The 17,763-nt window shown below is 44.9% G+C and overlaps 1 protein-coding gene across 2 annotated transcripts; it reads right to left on the reverse strand.

The window, feature by feature from the left end:
• Window positions 1-495: 495 nt before the first annotated feature.
• Window positions 496-17,583, reverse strand: LOC110509905 (smoothelin). 2 transcript variants are annotated; one of them, XM_021591107.2, is made up of 8 exons: window positions 16,984-17,570; window positions 13,288-13,454; window positions 3,081-3,156; window positions 2,810-2,935; window positions 2,374-2,428; window positions 2,139-2,259; window positions 1,837-1,988; window positions 496-1,544 (listed from the first exon to the last, which is right to left on the reverse strand). In XM_021591107.2, the coding sequence occupies exons 2-8, from the start codon at window positions 13,429-13,431 to the stop codon at window positions 1,397-1,399; spliced, it is 822 nt and encodes a 273-aa protein (XP_021446782.2). In that variant the 5' UTR covers window positions 13,432-13,454; window positions 16,984-17,570; the 3' UTR covers window positions 496-1,396. The 2 variants fall into 2 exon arrangements, with proteins under 2 accessions (XP_021446782.2, XP_036823704.1); XM_036967809.1 differs by having other exon boundaries at window positions 1,397-1,544; window positions 16,980-17,583.
• Between the last annotated feature and the right edge of the window lie 180 nt (window positions 17,584-17,763).

Genomic DNA, 17,763 nt, shown 5'->3' on the forward strand with positions numbered 1-17,763 from the left:
AGATGCCCGCACCTGCTGTCTCTAAGTCTAAGTCTAAGTCTAAGGTGCTGACCTGTTGCACCCTGGACAACCACTGTGATTATTATTATTATTGTCTATGAACGTTTGAACAGCTTGGCCATGTACTGTTATAATCTCCACCAGCACAGCCAGAAGAGGACTGGCCACCCCTCAGAGCCTGGTTCCTCTCTAGGTTTCTTCCTAGGTTCCTGCCTTTCCATGGAGTTTTCCTTGCCACAATGCTTCTACATCTGCATTTCTTGCTATTAGTGGTTTTAGGCTGGGTTTCTGTATAGCACTTTGTGACAACAGCTGATGTAAAAAGGGCTTTATACATGCATTTGATTGATTGATTGATGATGTGACCATCTGTCAATCATGCACATGGGCAAGAAGAAGACTCCCCACCGCGTCAGAGGTGTGAGCTATGTTACGTTATTTTATTGTCTATTTATTGTGTATATATCAGTCCAAATTGACACACATACAGTGCACTCTATTGGATGAGTAGGCTTGGTTTGTTTATTTAGCTGTTATTCACTGATATACATTAGCCTTCACAGTCTGGTGAGCTGGAGTAGAGTGCCAAGATTTTGAAGAATCACTTCCAAACTGTATGCATTTAGGCTACATAATGTAGGCTATATGACTAACATAGTGCACTGTCAATAGTGGAGGGAAAAACATCCAAACCATTCAAGATGAAAATACAAATGCAGGACAAGGTATGGCAACTCTGTGTTTATATAGTTTGATTATAGTCTGTCTCTGAGCACATGGTGGTCCTGAGTAGCTTAGCCAATAATGAGTCAGTGTTACTGCGAGCCAGTCACTGCATTTTATTTGCCCTGGACCAAGATGCCTTTGGGTCTAAACTTTGATAGACTAGACTTCAGGGACATTTTCCATTTTTAAATAGTGACCAAATACAGTAATGACTTGGCAACAATCCTCATTCAGGCTGAAAATGGTGTGGGTTCCCCGTAATATAAATGTAGTAGTACTATAGTCAAATGTGATCAGAACAAAATACATGTTCACAAATCAAACCACATCATTCACATTACATTTGACCTCATGTATCTTTAACCCATACATAGCCTACCCACAAAACGGCATTGTAGTCAGGGCACAGCAGCACCATAAAAAGCCATTCCCAGATTCTCCATGGCTCTGACTGAGATTATATCAGATGTGTAATCTCAGTGGAATGTACTGATCCTACGTGCCAGCTGTCCTCTCAACACATAAACAGAAAGTGTCAGCTAATACACACAAACCAATACAAAGATACACACAGTTAATACAAAATCCCAGCTATGTGCTTAAAAGGCACTGCAGCAAACTACAAACTCTTATATGCCCTCCCCATCCCCATATTGTGAAACATCCATCTCTAGAGTTTGTTTTTGGTTTTAACTAGGCCTTTCTCCACCAGGCATCGATAGAACTCCTGGATGTATGTGTACACACACTTCCAGTCAGGCTCACGCATCCGCAGCAAGTCTTCAACGTCCAGCAGAGGGGGGCAATCTGCCAGCCTTCTACAGCCAGAAGAGAGGAGAGGAGAGAGACACATGCCTGAGCAATCACAATCATTGTCCCCAGGCAGGATCCACTGGCAGCTGAGCTAGTGGACAATACAGATTATTTTTTTTTTCCTGAGAGAAGGTATTTTTGTCAAGTTCAATTGATCACTGCACAGCCCTTGGGGCCTTCTTGTGCATCTATGAGTAGAAAGTGCATTTTGTCAGCGTAGGTTTTCTGTGGCTGAGGGTGTGTGTGTGTGTGTTTGTGTTTCAATGTTTGTTTAGAATAGATACATAGGAAACTCACTCTGCAGTGCTGAAGGCCAGCTCAAAGTTGTCTTTGCGTGCGTTGGGGTTGAGTATGGAGTACTCAAATGCATCTGGGAAGAACCTGTGCACCAGTGCACAGAAGGCTATGCCATCACTCCAACTGGAGGAGAAGTTGCGGATTTCCACCCCCTGTACATGTTAATGGAGGAGGGGACATAAAAGGGAACACCAAAGACATTGATCAAGTGAAGTAAGGTTATTGGTATGCTGGGGACACTGTGGGTATAAAACAAGAATATATTCATGTAGATATAAGATAGTGAGTCCTCAAATGCTTACCTCATATGGTTCAGTTTTGGCCCTGCACCAATCCAGTAACATCTGCTTGACATTTTTCATGTTGGGTTCTGCAACGACAGGGGAACACTGATGGGCTGGTGCCATAGCTGGGTTGGCCATGCTGGGGAGAGAGGATAAACACGTCATTTAACACACTCCTAGTATCACAACTTAGACATGCAGAATTTGATCAATCACACGTGAAGCATGGCTGGCTGTCAGCTCAGTGACTCACCTGCCAGTTGTTTTAGTGAAGGAGTTGGTGGTTGATGCAGAGAGTTGGCTGTGCACTGTAGAGAAACAGAAGGGGGCATGTAGTGATTTTGAGTAGGGAAGCAGGTCGTCTCTCACAATCCCACTTTGATTTGAAAGCTTGGAGAGAGATAGAGAGTGTGAGTGCGAGAGAGAGCGAGAGAGAGATAGAGAGTGTGAGAGCGAGAGAGAGCGAGAGAGAGAGAGAGAAGCAGCACTTGGTCTGCCTCTACTGATAGATACTTTATTGAGAAAAAAACTTTACTTTCTATGCCTGATATGTGATAGGTGGTTATCCCACCTATCTATCTTCAGATGAATGCACTAACTGTAATTCACTCTAGTTAAGAGCATCTACCAAATGACTGAAATGTAAAAATATGTGTGTGTTGTGTCCTTTGCAGGGATATGATACTAACTGTGGGATCTTTGCTGGTGGTTGCTGGTCTGGCCTCTGTTCATTCCCATCCGTCCTGTGCCTGCTTTACTCAAAGCCTGCTGCCTCAGGTCATCTTGCCTGGACCCCCGCTCTTTCTCTCGCTTCTCTTTAGAGAGAAGTAGAGGGAGAAAAAGAGAATTGTAGTATTAAAATTGGAAGTAGGTCAGCGAGTGGACATTCAAAGGGGTTGTCAGGAGTGATAGCAGAGATGCAATCCTGTCACATTTCACGTTGAAGCTCTCTGATCTTACCTCTCTTCTTCTTGAGCAGGTCCCTCAATGCAGCGCGGATCATTCGCCTTTCATCAAAATCCACAGCTTTATCCAACTGTCAGAGATAAACCCATGTAGAAACCAAAAGATGAGGAGACCAAGGCCAAACTCAATAGTAATGGCGTCTTTTGTAGGCAATAACTCCACCATGGTTTGTTGTGTTATAGCCTGAATTCTAAATGATTAAATATATTTTCTTACCCATCTACACACAGTACCCCAATATTGTTGTTATTAAAAATGTTAGCAAATTTATTGAAAATAAATACAGAAATATCTCATTTACATAAGTATTCACACCCCTGAGTCAATACTTTGTAGAAGCACCTTTGGCAGCGATTACAGCTGGGAGTCTTTCTGTATAAGTCTTTAAGAGCTTTCCACATCTGGATTGTGCAACATTTGGCCATTATTATTAAAAAAATTCTTCAAGCTCTGTCAAATTGGCTGTTGGTCATTGCTAGACCACCATTTTCAGGTCTTGCAATATATTTCCAAGTAGATTTAAGTCAAAACTGTAACTCAGCCACTCAGGAACATTCACTGTCTGCTTGGTAAGCAACTCCAATGTAGATTTAGCCTTGAATAACTCTGAATGCTCGGCTATGAAAAGCCAACTGACATTTACTCCTGAGGTACTGACCTGTTGCACCCTCTACAACCACTTATTATTATTATTATTATTATTATTATTTGACCCTGTTGGTCATCTATGAACGCTTGAACATCTTGGCCATGTACTGTTATAATCTCCACCCGGCACAGCCAGAAGAGGACTGTAACGGTTTTCTTCGTGAGAAGGAGAGTCGGACCAAAATGCGGCGTGTCTATTGCAATCCATGTTTAATGAAGTAACACACAAAACACAAACACTACCAAAACAATAAACTTAACGAAAACCGAAACAGCCTATACTTGTGTAACCTAACACAGCCCAATGACATCAGGACACTAAGGACAATCACCCACGACAAACTCAAAGAATATGGCTGCCTAAATATGGTTCCCAATCAGAGACAACGATAAACACCTGCCTCTGATTGAGAACCACTTCAGACAGCCATAGACTTAGCTAGAACACCCCACTAGCTACAATCCCCATACACACCACATACAAAAACCCCATGCCACACCCTGGCCTGACCAAATAAATAAAGATAAACACAAAATACTTTGACCAGGGTGTGACAGAACCCCCCCCTAAGGTGCGGACTCCCGAACGCACCTCAAAACAATAGGGAGGGTCCGGGTGGGCGTCTGTCCATGGTGGCGGCTCCGGCGCGGGACGTGGACCCCACTCAATCAATGTCTTAGTCCCTTCTCCTCGCGTCCCTGGATAGTCCACCCTCGCCGCCGACCATGGCCTAGTAGTCCTCACCCAGAACCCCACTGGACTGAGGAGCAGATCGGGACTGAGGGGCAGCTCGGGACTGAGGCAGCTCGGAACTGAGGGGAAGCTCAGGAGTGAGAGGAAGCTCAGGAGTGAGAGGAAGCTCAGGAGTGAGAGGAAGCTCAGGCAGGTTGATGAATCTACCAGATCCTGGCTGGCTGGCGGTTTCGGCAGATCCTGGCCGACTGGCAGATCCTGGCCGACTGGCAGATCTGGAAGAGTCTGGTCGACTGGCAGATCTGGAAGAGTCTGGTCGACTGGCAGATCTGGAAGAGTCTGGTCGACTGGCAGATCTGGAAGAGTCTGGTCGACTGGCAGATCTGGAAGAGTCTGGTCGACTGGCAGATCTGGAAGAGTCTGGTCGACTGGCAGATCTGGAAGAGTCTGGTCGACTGGCAGATCTGGAAGAGTCTGGTCGACTGGCAGATCTGGAAGAGTCTGGTCGACTGGCAGATCTGGAAGAGTCTGGTCGACTGGCAGATCTGGAAGAGTCTGGTCGACTGGCAGATCTGGAAGAGTCTGGTCGACTGGCAGATCTGGAAGAGTCTGGTCGACTGGCAGATCTGGAAGAGTCTGGTCGACTGGCAGATCTGGAAGAGTCTGGTCGACTGGCAGATCTGGAAGAGTCTGGTCGACTGGCAGATCTGGAAGAGTCTGGTCGACTGGCAGATCTGGAAGAGTCTGGTCGACTGGCAGATCTGGAAGAGTCTGGTCGACTGGCAGATCTGGTCGACTGGCAGATCTGGGAGAGTCTGGTCGACTGGCAGATCTGGGAGAGTCTGGTCGACTGGCAGATCTGGGAGAGTCTGGTCGACTGGCAGATCTGGGAGAGTCTGGTCGACTGGCAGATCTGGGAGAGTCTGGTCGACTGGCAGATCTGGGAGAGTCTGGTCGACCGGCAGATCTGGGAGAGTCTGGTCGACCGGCAGATCTGGGAGAGTCTGGTCGACCGGCAGATCTGGGAGAGTCTGGTCGACCGGCAGATCTGGGAGAGTCTGGTCGACCGGCAGATCTGGGAGAGTCTGGTCGACTGGCAGATCTGGCTGCTCCATGCTGACTGGCTGCTCCATGATGACTAGCAGCTCTGGCTGCTCCATGCTGACTGGCTGCTCCATGCTGACTGGCAGCTCTGGCTGCTCCATGCTGACTGGCTGCTCTGGCTGCTCCATGCTGACTGGCTGCTCCATGCTGACTGGCGGCCCTGGCTGCTCCATGCTGACTGGCGGCCCTGGCTGCTCCATGCTGACTGGCGGCCCTGGCTGCTCCATGCTGACTGGCTGCTCCATGCTGACTGGCTGCTCCATGCTGACTGGCAGCTCTGGCTGCTCCATGCTGACTGACTGCTCTGGCTGCTCCATGCTGACTGACTGCTCTGGCTGCTCCATGCTGACTGGCTGCTCCATGCTGACTGGCGGCCCTGGCTGCTCCATACTGACTGGCGGCCCTGGCTGCTCCATGCTAACTGGCAGCTCTGGCGGCTCCTTGCAGACTGGCAGCTCTGGCGGCTCCTTGCAGACTGGCAGCTTCCTGCAGACAGGCAGCTCTGGCGGCTCCTTGCAGACTGGCAGCTCCATGCAGACTGGCAGCTCCTTGCAGACTGGCAGCTCCTTGCAGACTGGCAGCTCCTTGCAGACTGGCAGCTCCTTGCAGACTGGCAGCTCTATGCTAACTGGCAGCTCTATGCTAACTGGCAGCTCTATGCTAACTGGCAGCTCTATGCTAACTGGCAGCTCTATGCTAACTGGCAGTTCTGAACAGGCGGGAGACTCCGGCAGCGCTGTAGAGAAGGAAGGCTCTAACAGCGCTAAACAGGCGGGAGACTCCGACAACGCTGGAGAGGAGGAGGGCTCCGACAGCGCTGGACAGGCGAGGTGCACTGTAGGCCTGATGCGTGGTGCTGGCACTGGTGGTACTGGGCCGAGGACACGCACAGGAAGCCTGGTGCGGGGAGCTGCTACCGGAGGGCTGGGGTGTGGAGGTGGCACAGGATGGGTTAGACCGTGAAGGCGTACTGGAGATCTTGAGAGCGGTGCTGGCACAGGACGTGCAAGGCTAGGGAGGTGCACAGGAGGCCTGGTACGTGAGACTGGCACCATCTTCACCAGCCGACTAACACGCACCTCAGGACGAGTATGGAGCGCTGACCCAGGTGCCATCAAATCCCCGACAAGCTCCGTCGGGCGAATTCCATGTTTAAAACACCAACACAGCAACTCCCTCATTTCTCTCTCCTCCAATTTCCCCATTAACTCCTTCACAGTCTCTGTTTCGCTCACCTCCAACACCGGCTCTGGTTCTGGTCTCCTCCTTGGCTCCTCACGATAAACAGGGAGAGTTGGCTCAGGTCTGGCTCCTGACTCTGCCACACTCTCCCTGAGCCCCCCCCCCAAGAAATTTTTGGGGCTGACTATGGGGCCTCCGTCCGCGCCGCCTTGCTTGCTTCGCAAACTCCATTCTCCTATATCCCTCCGCGCACTGCTCCATCGAATCCCAGGCGGGCTCCGGCACTCTCCCTGGGTCGACCGCCCACCTGTCTATCTCCTCCCAAGAAGTATAGTCCATACTGTACTCCACTTTGGGCTGTTCCTGCCTGTTGACACGCTGCTTGGTCCCTTTGTGGTGGGTGATTCTGTAACGGTTTTCTTCGTGAGAAGGAGAGTCGGACCAAAATGCGGCGTGTCTATTGCAATCCATGTTTAATGAAGTAACACACTAAACACAAACACTACCAAAACAATAAACTTAACGAAAACCGAAACAGCCTATACTTGTGTAACCTAACACAGCCCAATGACATCAGGACACTAAGGACAATCACCCACGACAAACTCAAAGAATATGGCTGCCTAAATATGGTTCCCAATCAGAGACAACGATAAACACCTGCCTCTGATTGAGAACCACTTCAGACAGCCATAGACTTAGCTAGAACACCCCACTAGCTACAATCCCCATACACACCACATACAAAAACCCCATGCCACACCCTGGCCTGACCAAATAAATAAAGATAAACACAAAATACTTTGACCAGGGTGTGACAAGGACTGGCCACCCCTCATAGCCTGGTTCCTCTCTAGGTTTCTTCCTAGGTTCTGGCCTTTCCAGAGAGTTGTTCCTAGCCACCGTGCCTCTACATCTGCATTGCTTGCTGTTTGGGATTGTAGGCTGGGTTTCTGTATAGCACCTTGTGACATAGGCTGATGTAAATAAGGGCTTTATCAATACATTTGATTGAAATATGATTGATTGTGTTTTAGTTTATTGTCCTGCTGAAAGGTGAATTCATCTCCCAGTGTCTATTGGAAAGCAGACTGAACAAGGTCTTCCTCTAGGATTTTGTCTGTGATTAGCTTTGTTTCTTTTTTATCCTGAAAAACTCCCCAGTCCTTAATAATTACAAACATACCCATAGCATGTTGCAGCCACCATTATGCTTGAAATATGGAGAGTGGTACTCAGTAATGTGTTGTATTGGATTTGCCCCAAACATACCAGTTTGTATTCAGGACAAAAAGTGAATTGCTTTGCCAAATATTTCACTGTGTTACTTTAGTAAACAGGATGCATGTTTTGGAATATTTATATTCTGTACAGACTTCCTTCTTTTAACCCTGTCAATTATGTTAGTATTGTGGAGTAACTACAATGTTGTTGACCCATCCTCAGTTTTCTCCTCTCCCAGCCATTAAACTCTGTTTTAAAGTCCCCATTGGCCTCATGGTGGAATCCCTAAGCGGTTTCCTTCCTCTTCAGCATGGTTTTTGTAGGATTTTTGGATAAATGCAGAAAATAAGGTCTGTGGTAAACCAAGGCATAGGAGATCTTATACATTTTTTTTTTACATCAGCTAATGTCACTTTTTGTGAATTTTGAAGCATTCATGTCATTAAAAAACCATCAAACCAACCAAATCATTTCCGTTTTTAGCTGGCGAGATTTATAGCAAAGTTTATGGAAATACTGACAAGATACATGTCTCCCCGCCCTAACAATGGGAGTCGTTGTGTACAAAGCGGCATGGCAGGCTGTCTATCTCTCACCTTTCTTTGGATTGGCGGATACATCTCGTTATTGTAATCCTTATTTGAATATTCGATAAGGGGTTGTTGACCAAATTCGACACTCATTAACCTCCATACTAAAAACTCCTTACTTGGTGTGCGAAACAACAACAAAAAAGGTCACCTGCTGTCTATTGGCAGGTGTCCATTGACCCAGCTTTACTCTACAAAATATGTCATGGAAATGGCAGATATAGGATAAATTATCTAAAGATAGCCTACACTGGATTTTCTTTATTACGACAAATGTTGATGGAAACAGTGTTTTTCCGAATAACAAATCATTGGCGAATACTCTTGCAGGTAGGCAGAGCACGTGATGTCATCATGTGGCCTTACTATATCCTCCACTCCACATTTCATTCTGAATTGTTTCACCTTGCTTTTCTGGTTGGCTGGATGCAAGTTTCACCATCCAATTATTACAGATCTACAGGAGTGCAAGTCTCACCATGGCACAGACCGTGGCGATACATTGGCACATGATAATTATTAGAATATGGCAAATATTAGTCAATTATTGTATTCTATCCATGTTGGCTTGCGCAGGCCACCAGAGACATGAAACAGATAGGTGGAAGGGCACACAGGCTTTCGCCAATTTATTCATTTGCAATTTTCCTAAAAGGGTAATGGAAACACTTAAACCACTACATTTTTATAAGACACTGTAGATTTTTGCAAATACGCAAAAAGGTCAGCATCTTCACTGTTGCCTCTTCACGGTCAGCATCTTCACGGTCGCCTCTTCACTGTTGACATTGAGACTGGTGTTTTGCAGGTACTATTTAATGAAGCTGCCAGTTGAGGACTTGTTGAGCCAATTTGCGCTGTTCTGTGAAGGGAGTGGTACACAGCATTGTACGAGATCTTCAGTTTCTTGGCAATTTCTTGAAAGGAATAGCCTTAATTTCTCAGAACAAGAATAGACTGACGAGTTTCAGAAGAAAGTCCTTTGTTTCTGGCCATTTTGAGCCTGTAATCGAACCCACAAATGCTGATGCTCCAGAAACTCAACTAGTCTAAAGAAGGCCAGTTGTATTGCTTCTTTAATCAGGACAACAGTTTTCAGCTGTGCTAACATACTTGTAAAAGGGTTTTCTAATGATCAATTAGCCTTTTCAAATTCTAAACTTGGATGAGCTAACACAATGTGCCATCAGAACACAGGAGTGATGGTTGCTGATAATGGGCCACTGTACGCCTATGTAGATATTCCATTAAAAAATCTGCCGTTTCCAGGTACAAAGTCATTTACAACATTAACAATGTCTACACTGTATTTCTGATCAATTTGATGTTATTTTAATGGACAAAAAATGTGGGGACATTTCTAAGTGACCCCAAACTTTTGAACGGTAGTGTACAGTTGTGGCCAGAAGTTTTCAGAATGACACAAATATTAATTTCCACAAAGTTTGCTGCTTCAGTGTCTTTAGATATTTTTGTCAGATGTTACTATGGAATACTGAAGTATAATTACAAACATTTCATAAGTGTAAAATTTATTGACATTTGACAATTACATTTATTGACAATTACATGAAGTTGATGCAAAAAGTCAATATTTGCAGTGTTGACCCATCTTTTTCAAGACTTCTGCAATCCACCCTGGCATGCTGTCAATTAACTTCTGGGCCACATCCTGACTGATGGCAGCCCATTCTTGCATAATCAATGCTCGGAGTTTGTCAGAATTTGTGGGTTTTTGTTTGTCCACCCGCCTCTTGAGGATTGACCACAAGTTCACAATGGGATTAAGGTCTGGGGAGTTTCCTGGCCATGGACCCAAAATATCGATGTTTTGTTCCCCGAGCCACTTAGTTATCACTTTTGCCTTATGGCAAGGTACTCCATCATGCTGGGAAAGGCATTGTTTGTCACCAAACTGTTCCTGGATGGTTGGGAGAAGTTCTCGGAGGATGTGCAAAATTGTGAGTGAGCCCACTCCCTTGGCTGAGAAGCAACCCCACACATGAATGGTCTCAGGATGCTTTACTGTTGGCATGACACAGGACTGATGGTAGCGCTCACCTTGTCTTCTCTGGACAAGCTTTTTTCCGGATGCCCCAAACAATTGGAAAGGGGATTCATCAGAAAGAATGACTTTACCCCAGTCCTCAGCAGTCCAATCCCTGTACCCTTTGCAGAATATTAGTCTGTCCCTGATGTTTTTCCTGGAGAGAAGTGGCTTGTTTGCTGCCCTTCTTGACACCAGGCCATCCTCCAAAAGTCTTCGCCTCACTGTGCGTGCAGATGCACTCACACCTGCCTGCTGCCATTCCTGAGCAAGCTCTGTTCTGGTGGTGCCCCGATCCCGCAGCAGAATCAACTTTAGGAGACGGTCCTGGCGCATGCTGAACTATCTTGGTCGCCCTGAAGTCTTCTTCACAACAATTGAACCGCTCTCCTTGAAGTTCTTGATGATCCGATAAATGGTTGATTTAGGTGCAATCTTACTGGCAGCAATATCCTTGCCTATGAAGCACTTTTTGTGCAAAGCAATGACGGCACGTGTTTCCTTGCAGGTAACCATGGTTGACAGAGGAAGAACAATGATTCCAAGCACCACCCTCCTTTTGAAGCTTCAGTCTGTTATTCAAACTCAATCAGCATGACAGAGTGATCTCCAGCCTTGTCCTCGTCATCACTCACACCTGTGTTAACGAGAGAATCACTGACATGATGTCAGCTGGTCCTTTTGTGGCAGGGCTGAAATGTAGTGGAAATGTTTTTGGGGGATTCAGTTCATTTGGTATGGCAAAGAGGGACTTTGCAATTAATTGTAATTCATCTGATCACTCTTCATTACATTCTGGAGTATATGCAAATTGCCATCATACAAACTGAGGCAGCAGACTTGAAAATGACAGTATATACAGTGGGGAGAACAAGTATTTGATACACTGCCGATTTTGCAGGTTTTCCTACTTACAAACCTTGTAGAGATCTGTAATTTTTTATCATAGGTACACTTCAACTGTGAGAGACTGAATCTAAAACAAAAATCCAGAAAATCACATTGTATGATTTTTAAGTAATTCATTTTATTGCATGACATAAGTATTTGATCACCTACCAACCAGCAAGAATTCTGGCTCTCAAAGACCTGTTAGTTTTTCTTTAAGAAGCCCTCCTGCTCTCCACTCATTACCTGTATAAAATACACCTGTCCACACACTCAATCAAACAGACTCCAACCTCTCCACAATGGCCAAGACCAGAGAGCTGTGTAAGGACATCAGGGATAAAATTGTAGACCTGCACAAGGCTGGGATGGGCTACACGACAATAGGCAAGCAGCTTGATGAGAAGGCAACAACTGTTGGCGCAAATATTAGAAAATGAAAGAAGTTCAAGATGACGGTCAATCACCCTCGGTCTGGGGCTCCATGCAAGATCTCACCTCGTGGGGCATCAATGATCATGAGGAAGGTGAGGGATCAGCCCAGAACTACACGGCAGGTCCTGGTCAATGACCTGAAGAGAGCTGGGACCACAGTCTCAAAGAAAACCATTAGTAACACACTACGCCGTCATGGATTAAAATCCTGCAGCGCACGCAAGGTCCCCCTGCTCAAGCCAGCGCATGTCCAGGCCTGTCTGAAGTTTGCCAATGACCATCTGGATGATCCAGAGGAGGAATGGGAGAAGGTCATGTGGTCTGATGAGACAAAAATAGAGCTTTTTGGTCTAAACTCCACTCGCCGTGTTTGGAGGAAGAAGAAGGATGAGTACAACCCCAAGAACACCATCCCAACTGTGAAGCATGGAGGTAGAAACATCATTCTTTGGGAAAGCTTTTCTGCAAAGGGGACAGGACGACTGCACCGTATTGAGGGGAGGATGGATGGGGCCATGTATCGCGAGATCTTCCCCCCTTCCCTCAGTAAGAGCATTGCAGATGGGTCGTGGCTGGGTCTTCCAGCATGACAACGACCCGAAACACACAGCCAGGGCAACTAAGGAGTGGCTCCGTAAGAAGCATCTCAAGGTCCTGGAGTGGCCTAGCCAGTCTCCAGACCTGAACCCAATAGAAAATCTTTGGAGGGAGCTGAAAGTCCGTATTGCCCAGCGACAGCCCCGAAACCTGAAGGATCTAGAGAAGGTCTGTATGGAGGAGTGGGCCAAAATCCCTGCTGCAGTGTGTGCAAACCTGGTCAAGAACGACAGGAAAAATATGATCTCTGTAATTGCAAACAAAGGTTTCTGTACCAAAATATTAAGTTCTGCTTTTCTGATGTATCAAATACTTATGTCATGCAATAAAATGCTATTAATTACTTAAAAATCATACAATGTGATTTTCTGGATTTTTGTTTTAGATTCCGTCTCTCACAGTTGAAGTGTACCTATGATTCAAAAAAATTACAGACCTAGTAGGAAAAGCTGCAAAATCGGCAGTGTATCAAATACTTGTTCTCCCCACTGTATAAAAATGTCTCTCTCTCTCTGTGTGTGTGTGTGTGTGTGTGTGTGTGTGTGTGTGTGTGTGTGTGTGTGTGTGTGTGCGTGCGTGTGCGTATGCGTGTGTGTGTGTGTGCGTGTGTGTGTGTGTGCGTGTGCGTGTGCGTGTGATGTCATTACGTCCAGCTGTTTTTATCAACCCAAGATAAATGGAAACATACCCTAGCAGGCAATTGTCACATCTATTTTCTAAACGTCGACAAAAAAGTAATTGGACAAGATAATGGAAACAGTTTATGTGAAGTATGCACTACTACTGCCTCACCAGTTTATTCAGGACTTCTTCATCCTCAATAGCAGATAACTGCTGACTGTTCAGTATGCCTGACGGTGTGTCACTGGGGTTCGTCTCGGAGGTCTCGTTTGCAAACACAGCCCCCGCCACTCCCTCATCAGGTCCCGCCTCCATGTCCAACGTACTGTATGGGACTTCTAAATAAGGTAAAGAACAGAGATAAGGGGGCTCCAATGGCAAGAACTCCTACACAAATATCCAAAGAGCCAGAACAAATAACATCATTAGTTTGAATTTGTATGTATTATGGATCCCCATTAGTTGCTGCCAAGGACCTCTTCCTGGGGTCCAGCAAAATGAAGGCAGTTATATACATTATTCAAAACTATTACATTACAAAACAGATTTCACAACACATTAAGTGTGTGCCCTCAGGCCACTACTCTACTACCACATATCTACAACACAACATCCATGTGTACATGTGGGTGTGTATGCATGTGTCTGTGCCTGTGACCCTTCACAGTCCCTGCTGTTCCCTAAGGTGTATTTTTATCAGATTTTACCACTTTCACAAGTTACTTGATGTGGAATAGAGTTCCTTGTAGTCATGGCTCTATGTAGTACTGTGCACCTCCCATAGTGTGTTTTTGACCTGGGGACTGTGAAGAGACTGGTGGCATGTCTTGTGGGGTGTGCATGGTGTCTGATCTGCGTGCTAGTAGTTTGAACAGACAGCTCGGTGCATTCAACATATCAATAGTTCTCACAAACTCGCCTCTACTTTGAGCAAGGAGAGATTGACATGCATTTTAATATTATATGTCGTTGATGGATCCATGGCAAGCAGTTGCATAGCTAGCAGACATACAGGTAACTGCCAAAATAAAGGAAACACTTGACTAAATGAGGGATACGAAATATATTGTAAGCTGGTGCTTCCACGCAGATGCGGTTCCTGAGTTAATTAAGGGACAGATAAACATTTACATAATGGGTATCTGAAGGAAAATGAGGGAGGGTCATGCTTTTGCAATTTCAGTCAAGGGGAGGTTTTAGTAATTTTTTGTATCTAGTCCAGGGGAGGGTCATGTAATTTGTAATGGATGAAATTTCAATATTTCTCAGTGTTTTATAATTAGTTGCTTATTAGCCTATATATCAATGTGTGCCCGATGCCACCCCTCATCTCTGATTCTCAGCTGGGGCTATATCAAGTGTGCCTATAGGCTATTTAGCGTGGTCTCAATCAAATGATCCATAGCCTATAGGCTATGAAGTGCATGCTCAGAGAAGCACAGAGCAAAGTTATATTTCTAAGATAGCTGCAGGGATGGTGTAAATATATCTAGGCTGCATTACACATGGCAAGGGACATTCCAACCCTGAGCCCCAGCCTGCTCTGCTCTTGCTGATCAAAAACATGTTAGTGTACTGCCTAAAGAATAGCTTTGCTGTGTAGTCCTACAGTGGGAGTTCAGGAGGAGAGTCAAAGGTCCCTTCTGTAAATAGTTTTTGATTAGGCCTAGTCCAAAAAATGCTTTATCTTGCGCACGGACTAGCCTATAGCCTGTGTTCTGTTCAGTTTGAGAAGGAGAGCGTGAAGATAAAGAGGACCAGAGGTCAACTTTGATAGCTTACTACTACTGTAATTGAATTTATTAAAAACAATATGTTTCTTGCCCATGATGTATTTATCAGAGTTATTGACCTCACAATAAACCAGATTTGAGTAACATTGTTGTGCTGAAACTTGAAGCAGCAGCCACGGCACAATCAATCAGAAATGGAAGCTCATTGTGCTGAAAGTAGGCAAAATCGAGTTGCCTTGTAATGCTGACAGGACAAAAAACAGTTTCTATAACTGCATATCTAAGGCTCTGGTCTGTCCAAGAAGTGAGGGTAAATGGTAGACATGTTCTCTGCTATCCACTTTGTTGTAATTATATTTTTGGGTATAGTGAAGGGTTCAGGGAGGGTTTAGGTAAAGTATACTTTTCTGAAGGGAGGGCCATCCACTTTCATTTCAAAGAGGTCCAATTTTCTCCATGTAAACCTTATTATAAATAACATTAATTCCCTAAGCAACAACATGTATAAAAATGCCCAGTTGCCCATTATTTTAGCTACCATGGCTTGAAGAGATCTCAGTGGATTTGAAGAGGGGTCTCAAGTGTGCATAGGGGGTTTAAAGTGGGTGTGTCTCGGTCACCAGATCTTAACCCAATGGTGAAGGTGCATAAAGGTGGAGGAATTCAAATATGACGTCATTGTTATTAGCACTACCCACGGAGTTCTTAAACTACGGCGCGCAACATGGTCCAACGTGCCAGTTAATCAGCACAAACAACTTTTTTGTTTTTTCTAATTTCCGACGTCATTGAACTAGAATTGGGATCATGTATACTGTGTTAATGCCGATACAAAAGAAGAGTAACGGAGAACAATGTACAATACGTAGAATTTAGCAAACGAGGCATTTGTGGTAAGTACCTGGGGGACGCCGTCTTTATGAACCTTCACTATTGAACATTTATGGGAGATTCTGGAGCGGCGCCTGAGACAGCATTTTCCTCCACCACCAACAAAACACCAAATGATGGAGAATTGGTGTGGCATCACTCCAGACACTTGTAGAATCTATGCCAAGACCCCCAACGCCCTGTTGATGCCCCATTAAGACACTATGTTGGGGTTTCATTTATTTTGGCAGTTACCTGCACATAGGCCTACATTAAACGTATGATCATCTTCAACCATCTCTCTCTTTTCCCTGAACCAGAGGGACATCTGAAGAAAGGCAGACTGACAGAGCAAGACAAGTGGTCAGAGGTTGAGGATAAAGTGTGTGTGTGTGTACAGTATTTGCGTGCTAGAGATAAAATAATGTTTTTGGTGTGTGGAGATGAGAGGACTAGCCCTGTCTACATGAATCATTATAAGTACATACCATCATTAATGTAAGCTAGTAATATAATTACATTCATAAAGCTAACAGGGTTAGGCAGCATTGACATTTAGAGCGCTTGGGACTATAAGGTTCTATCTGCACTTTTGTCTAAATTAAGTTATTGATGTAGCCTTGTTCTGTTCAAGGCTCTCTACCTCTATAGTACTAGAAATACCACCATTTATATTAAGGTCAAAAGAAAACTAGATACAAAACAAATTGCTGACACCATTCATACCAATTAGGGTTCGGAAATTTAAAGACAATTATCTCAGAATCATCTTTTTGCAAATGGAACCTTATAGTCCTAAACTCTAGATTTAAGTTTCAACACCCAGTGATGTGCAGATAGCAGTGTTCTCATAATGTAAACGCATAACACCATCTGTTCGACTTGTAGTCTGTCCAGTAATCTGAATGTAAACAGTGAGTGGGTCTAAACTGACATAGACCATGCTGCTCTAGAGAACTGTTTGTGTTAACACTGAAGTGCCCTTATTCTCTCTGCAACCAGCCTAGACCAGCACACAAACAGTATAAAACATGTACAAATATAGTAATCTAGCTTCGCACATTGTAACACCAATCATCCATGACATTTGCACAGAGGAAAATAGATGGATAGAAAGACAGATGTCAGACAGACTGATATTACTACACACACAGTAACTAAACATACAGTACATGAAGGGTAACATCAATTCATATAGAGGAAGCTAAAAGCTGTTATAGGAATTGAGACAACAGGAGAGTCAGAGTGATAGTCACACACCTACCTGTTTTGTGGGTTCTGTCTGTGTCTTGGGGGACAACGCAGCAGCTGTTTGCGACAGGGGATGGAGACTTCAGTTTTACCGTGATGTTCAGTTCAGTACCCCTGTCCCACTTTCTCCTCTTCCTCAGACTTGCACAGGAGAGTGCTCAGCCCTTTAACACCACACTCCCTGCCTCAGAGTTGGACCAGGATGGAGGAGGAGGAAGAACAGAATGAATCATGGGACTGTCGGTCCTCTCCTCCCTCACTTCTTCCTTCAAAACTCTTCTCCTCAATTGACTCTTATGTCATGCAAAACTTTAAGAGGCATAACTAGAGAGAGTACCGTGTCTTTGTAATGACACCATTTTGACAAAAAGCTCTTAATCAACTCAGCGGGTGAGTGAAGAGTTGTTTAGAGAGCCCTATATACAAATCATTGGAAAGGAAGTGAAAGGGTTAAATACAAGGGAAGAAGGGGAGCAACAACACTGCCTTATTCAGGCAAAAAAGCGACTGTTCACTGTTTACAGAGAGCCAAGACATCCCTGTATGGAAAGACAGAACACACACACATTTGGCAGAAGATGGATAGCAAATCCAATCTACTCTCATTATGTTATTTTCTTAAGGTTGAGAATAGTGATGGGAGGGGGGGTCGATACAATTACGTAGAGATATTTGACGATATACAGTGCATTTGGAAATGATTCAGACCCCTTCCCTTTTTCCACATTTTGTTACTTTACAGCCTTATTCTAAAATGGATTAAATAAAAAAACATCCTCATCAATCTACATAC

This window comes from Oncorhynchus mykiss, chromosome Y (assembly GCF_013265735.2).
Source record: "Oncorhynchus mykiss isolate Arlee chromosome Y, USDA_OmykA_1.1, whole genome shotgun sequence".
Lineage (NCBI taxonomy): Eukaryota > Metazoa > Chordata > Actinopteri > Salmoniformes > Salmonidae > Oncorhynchus > Oncorhynchus mykiss.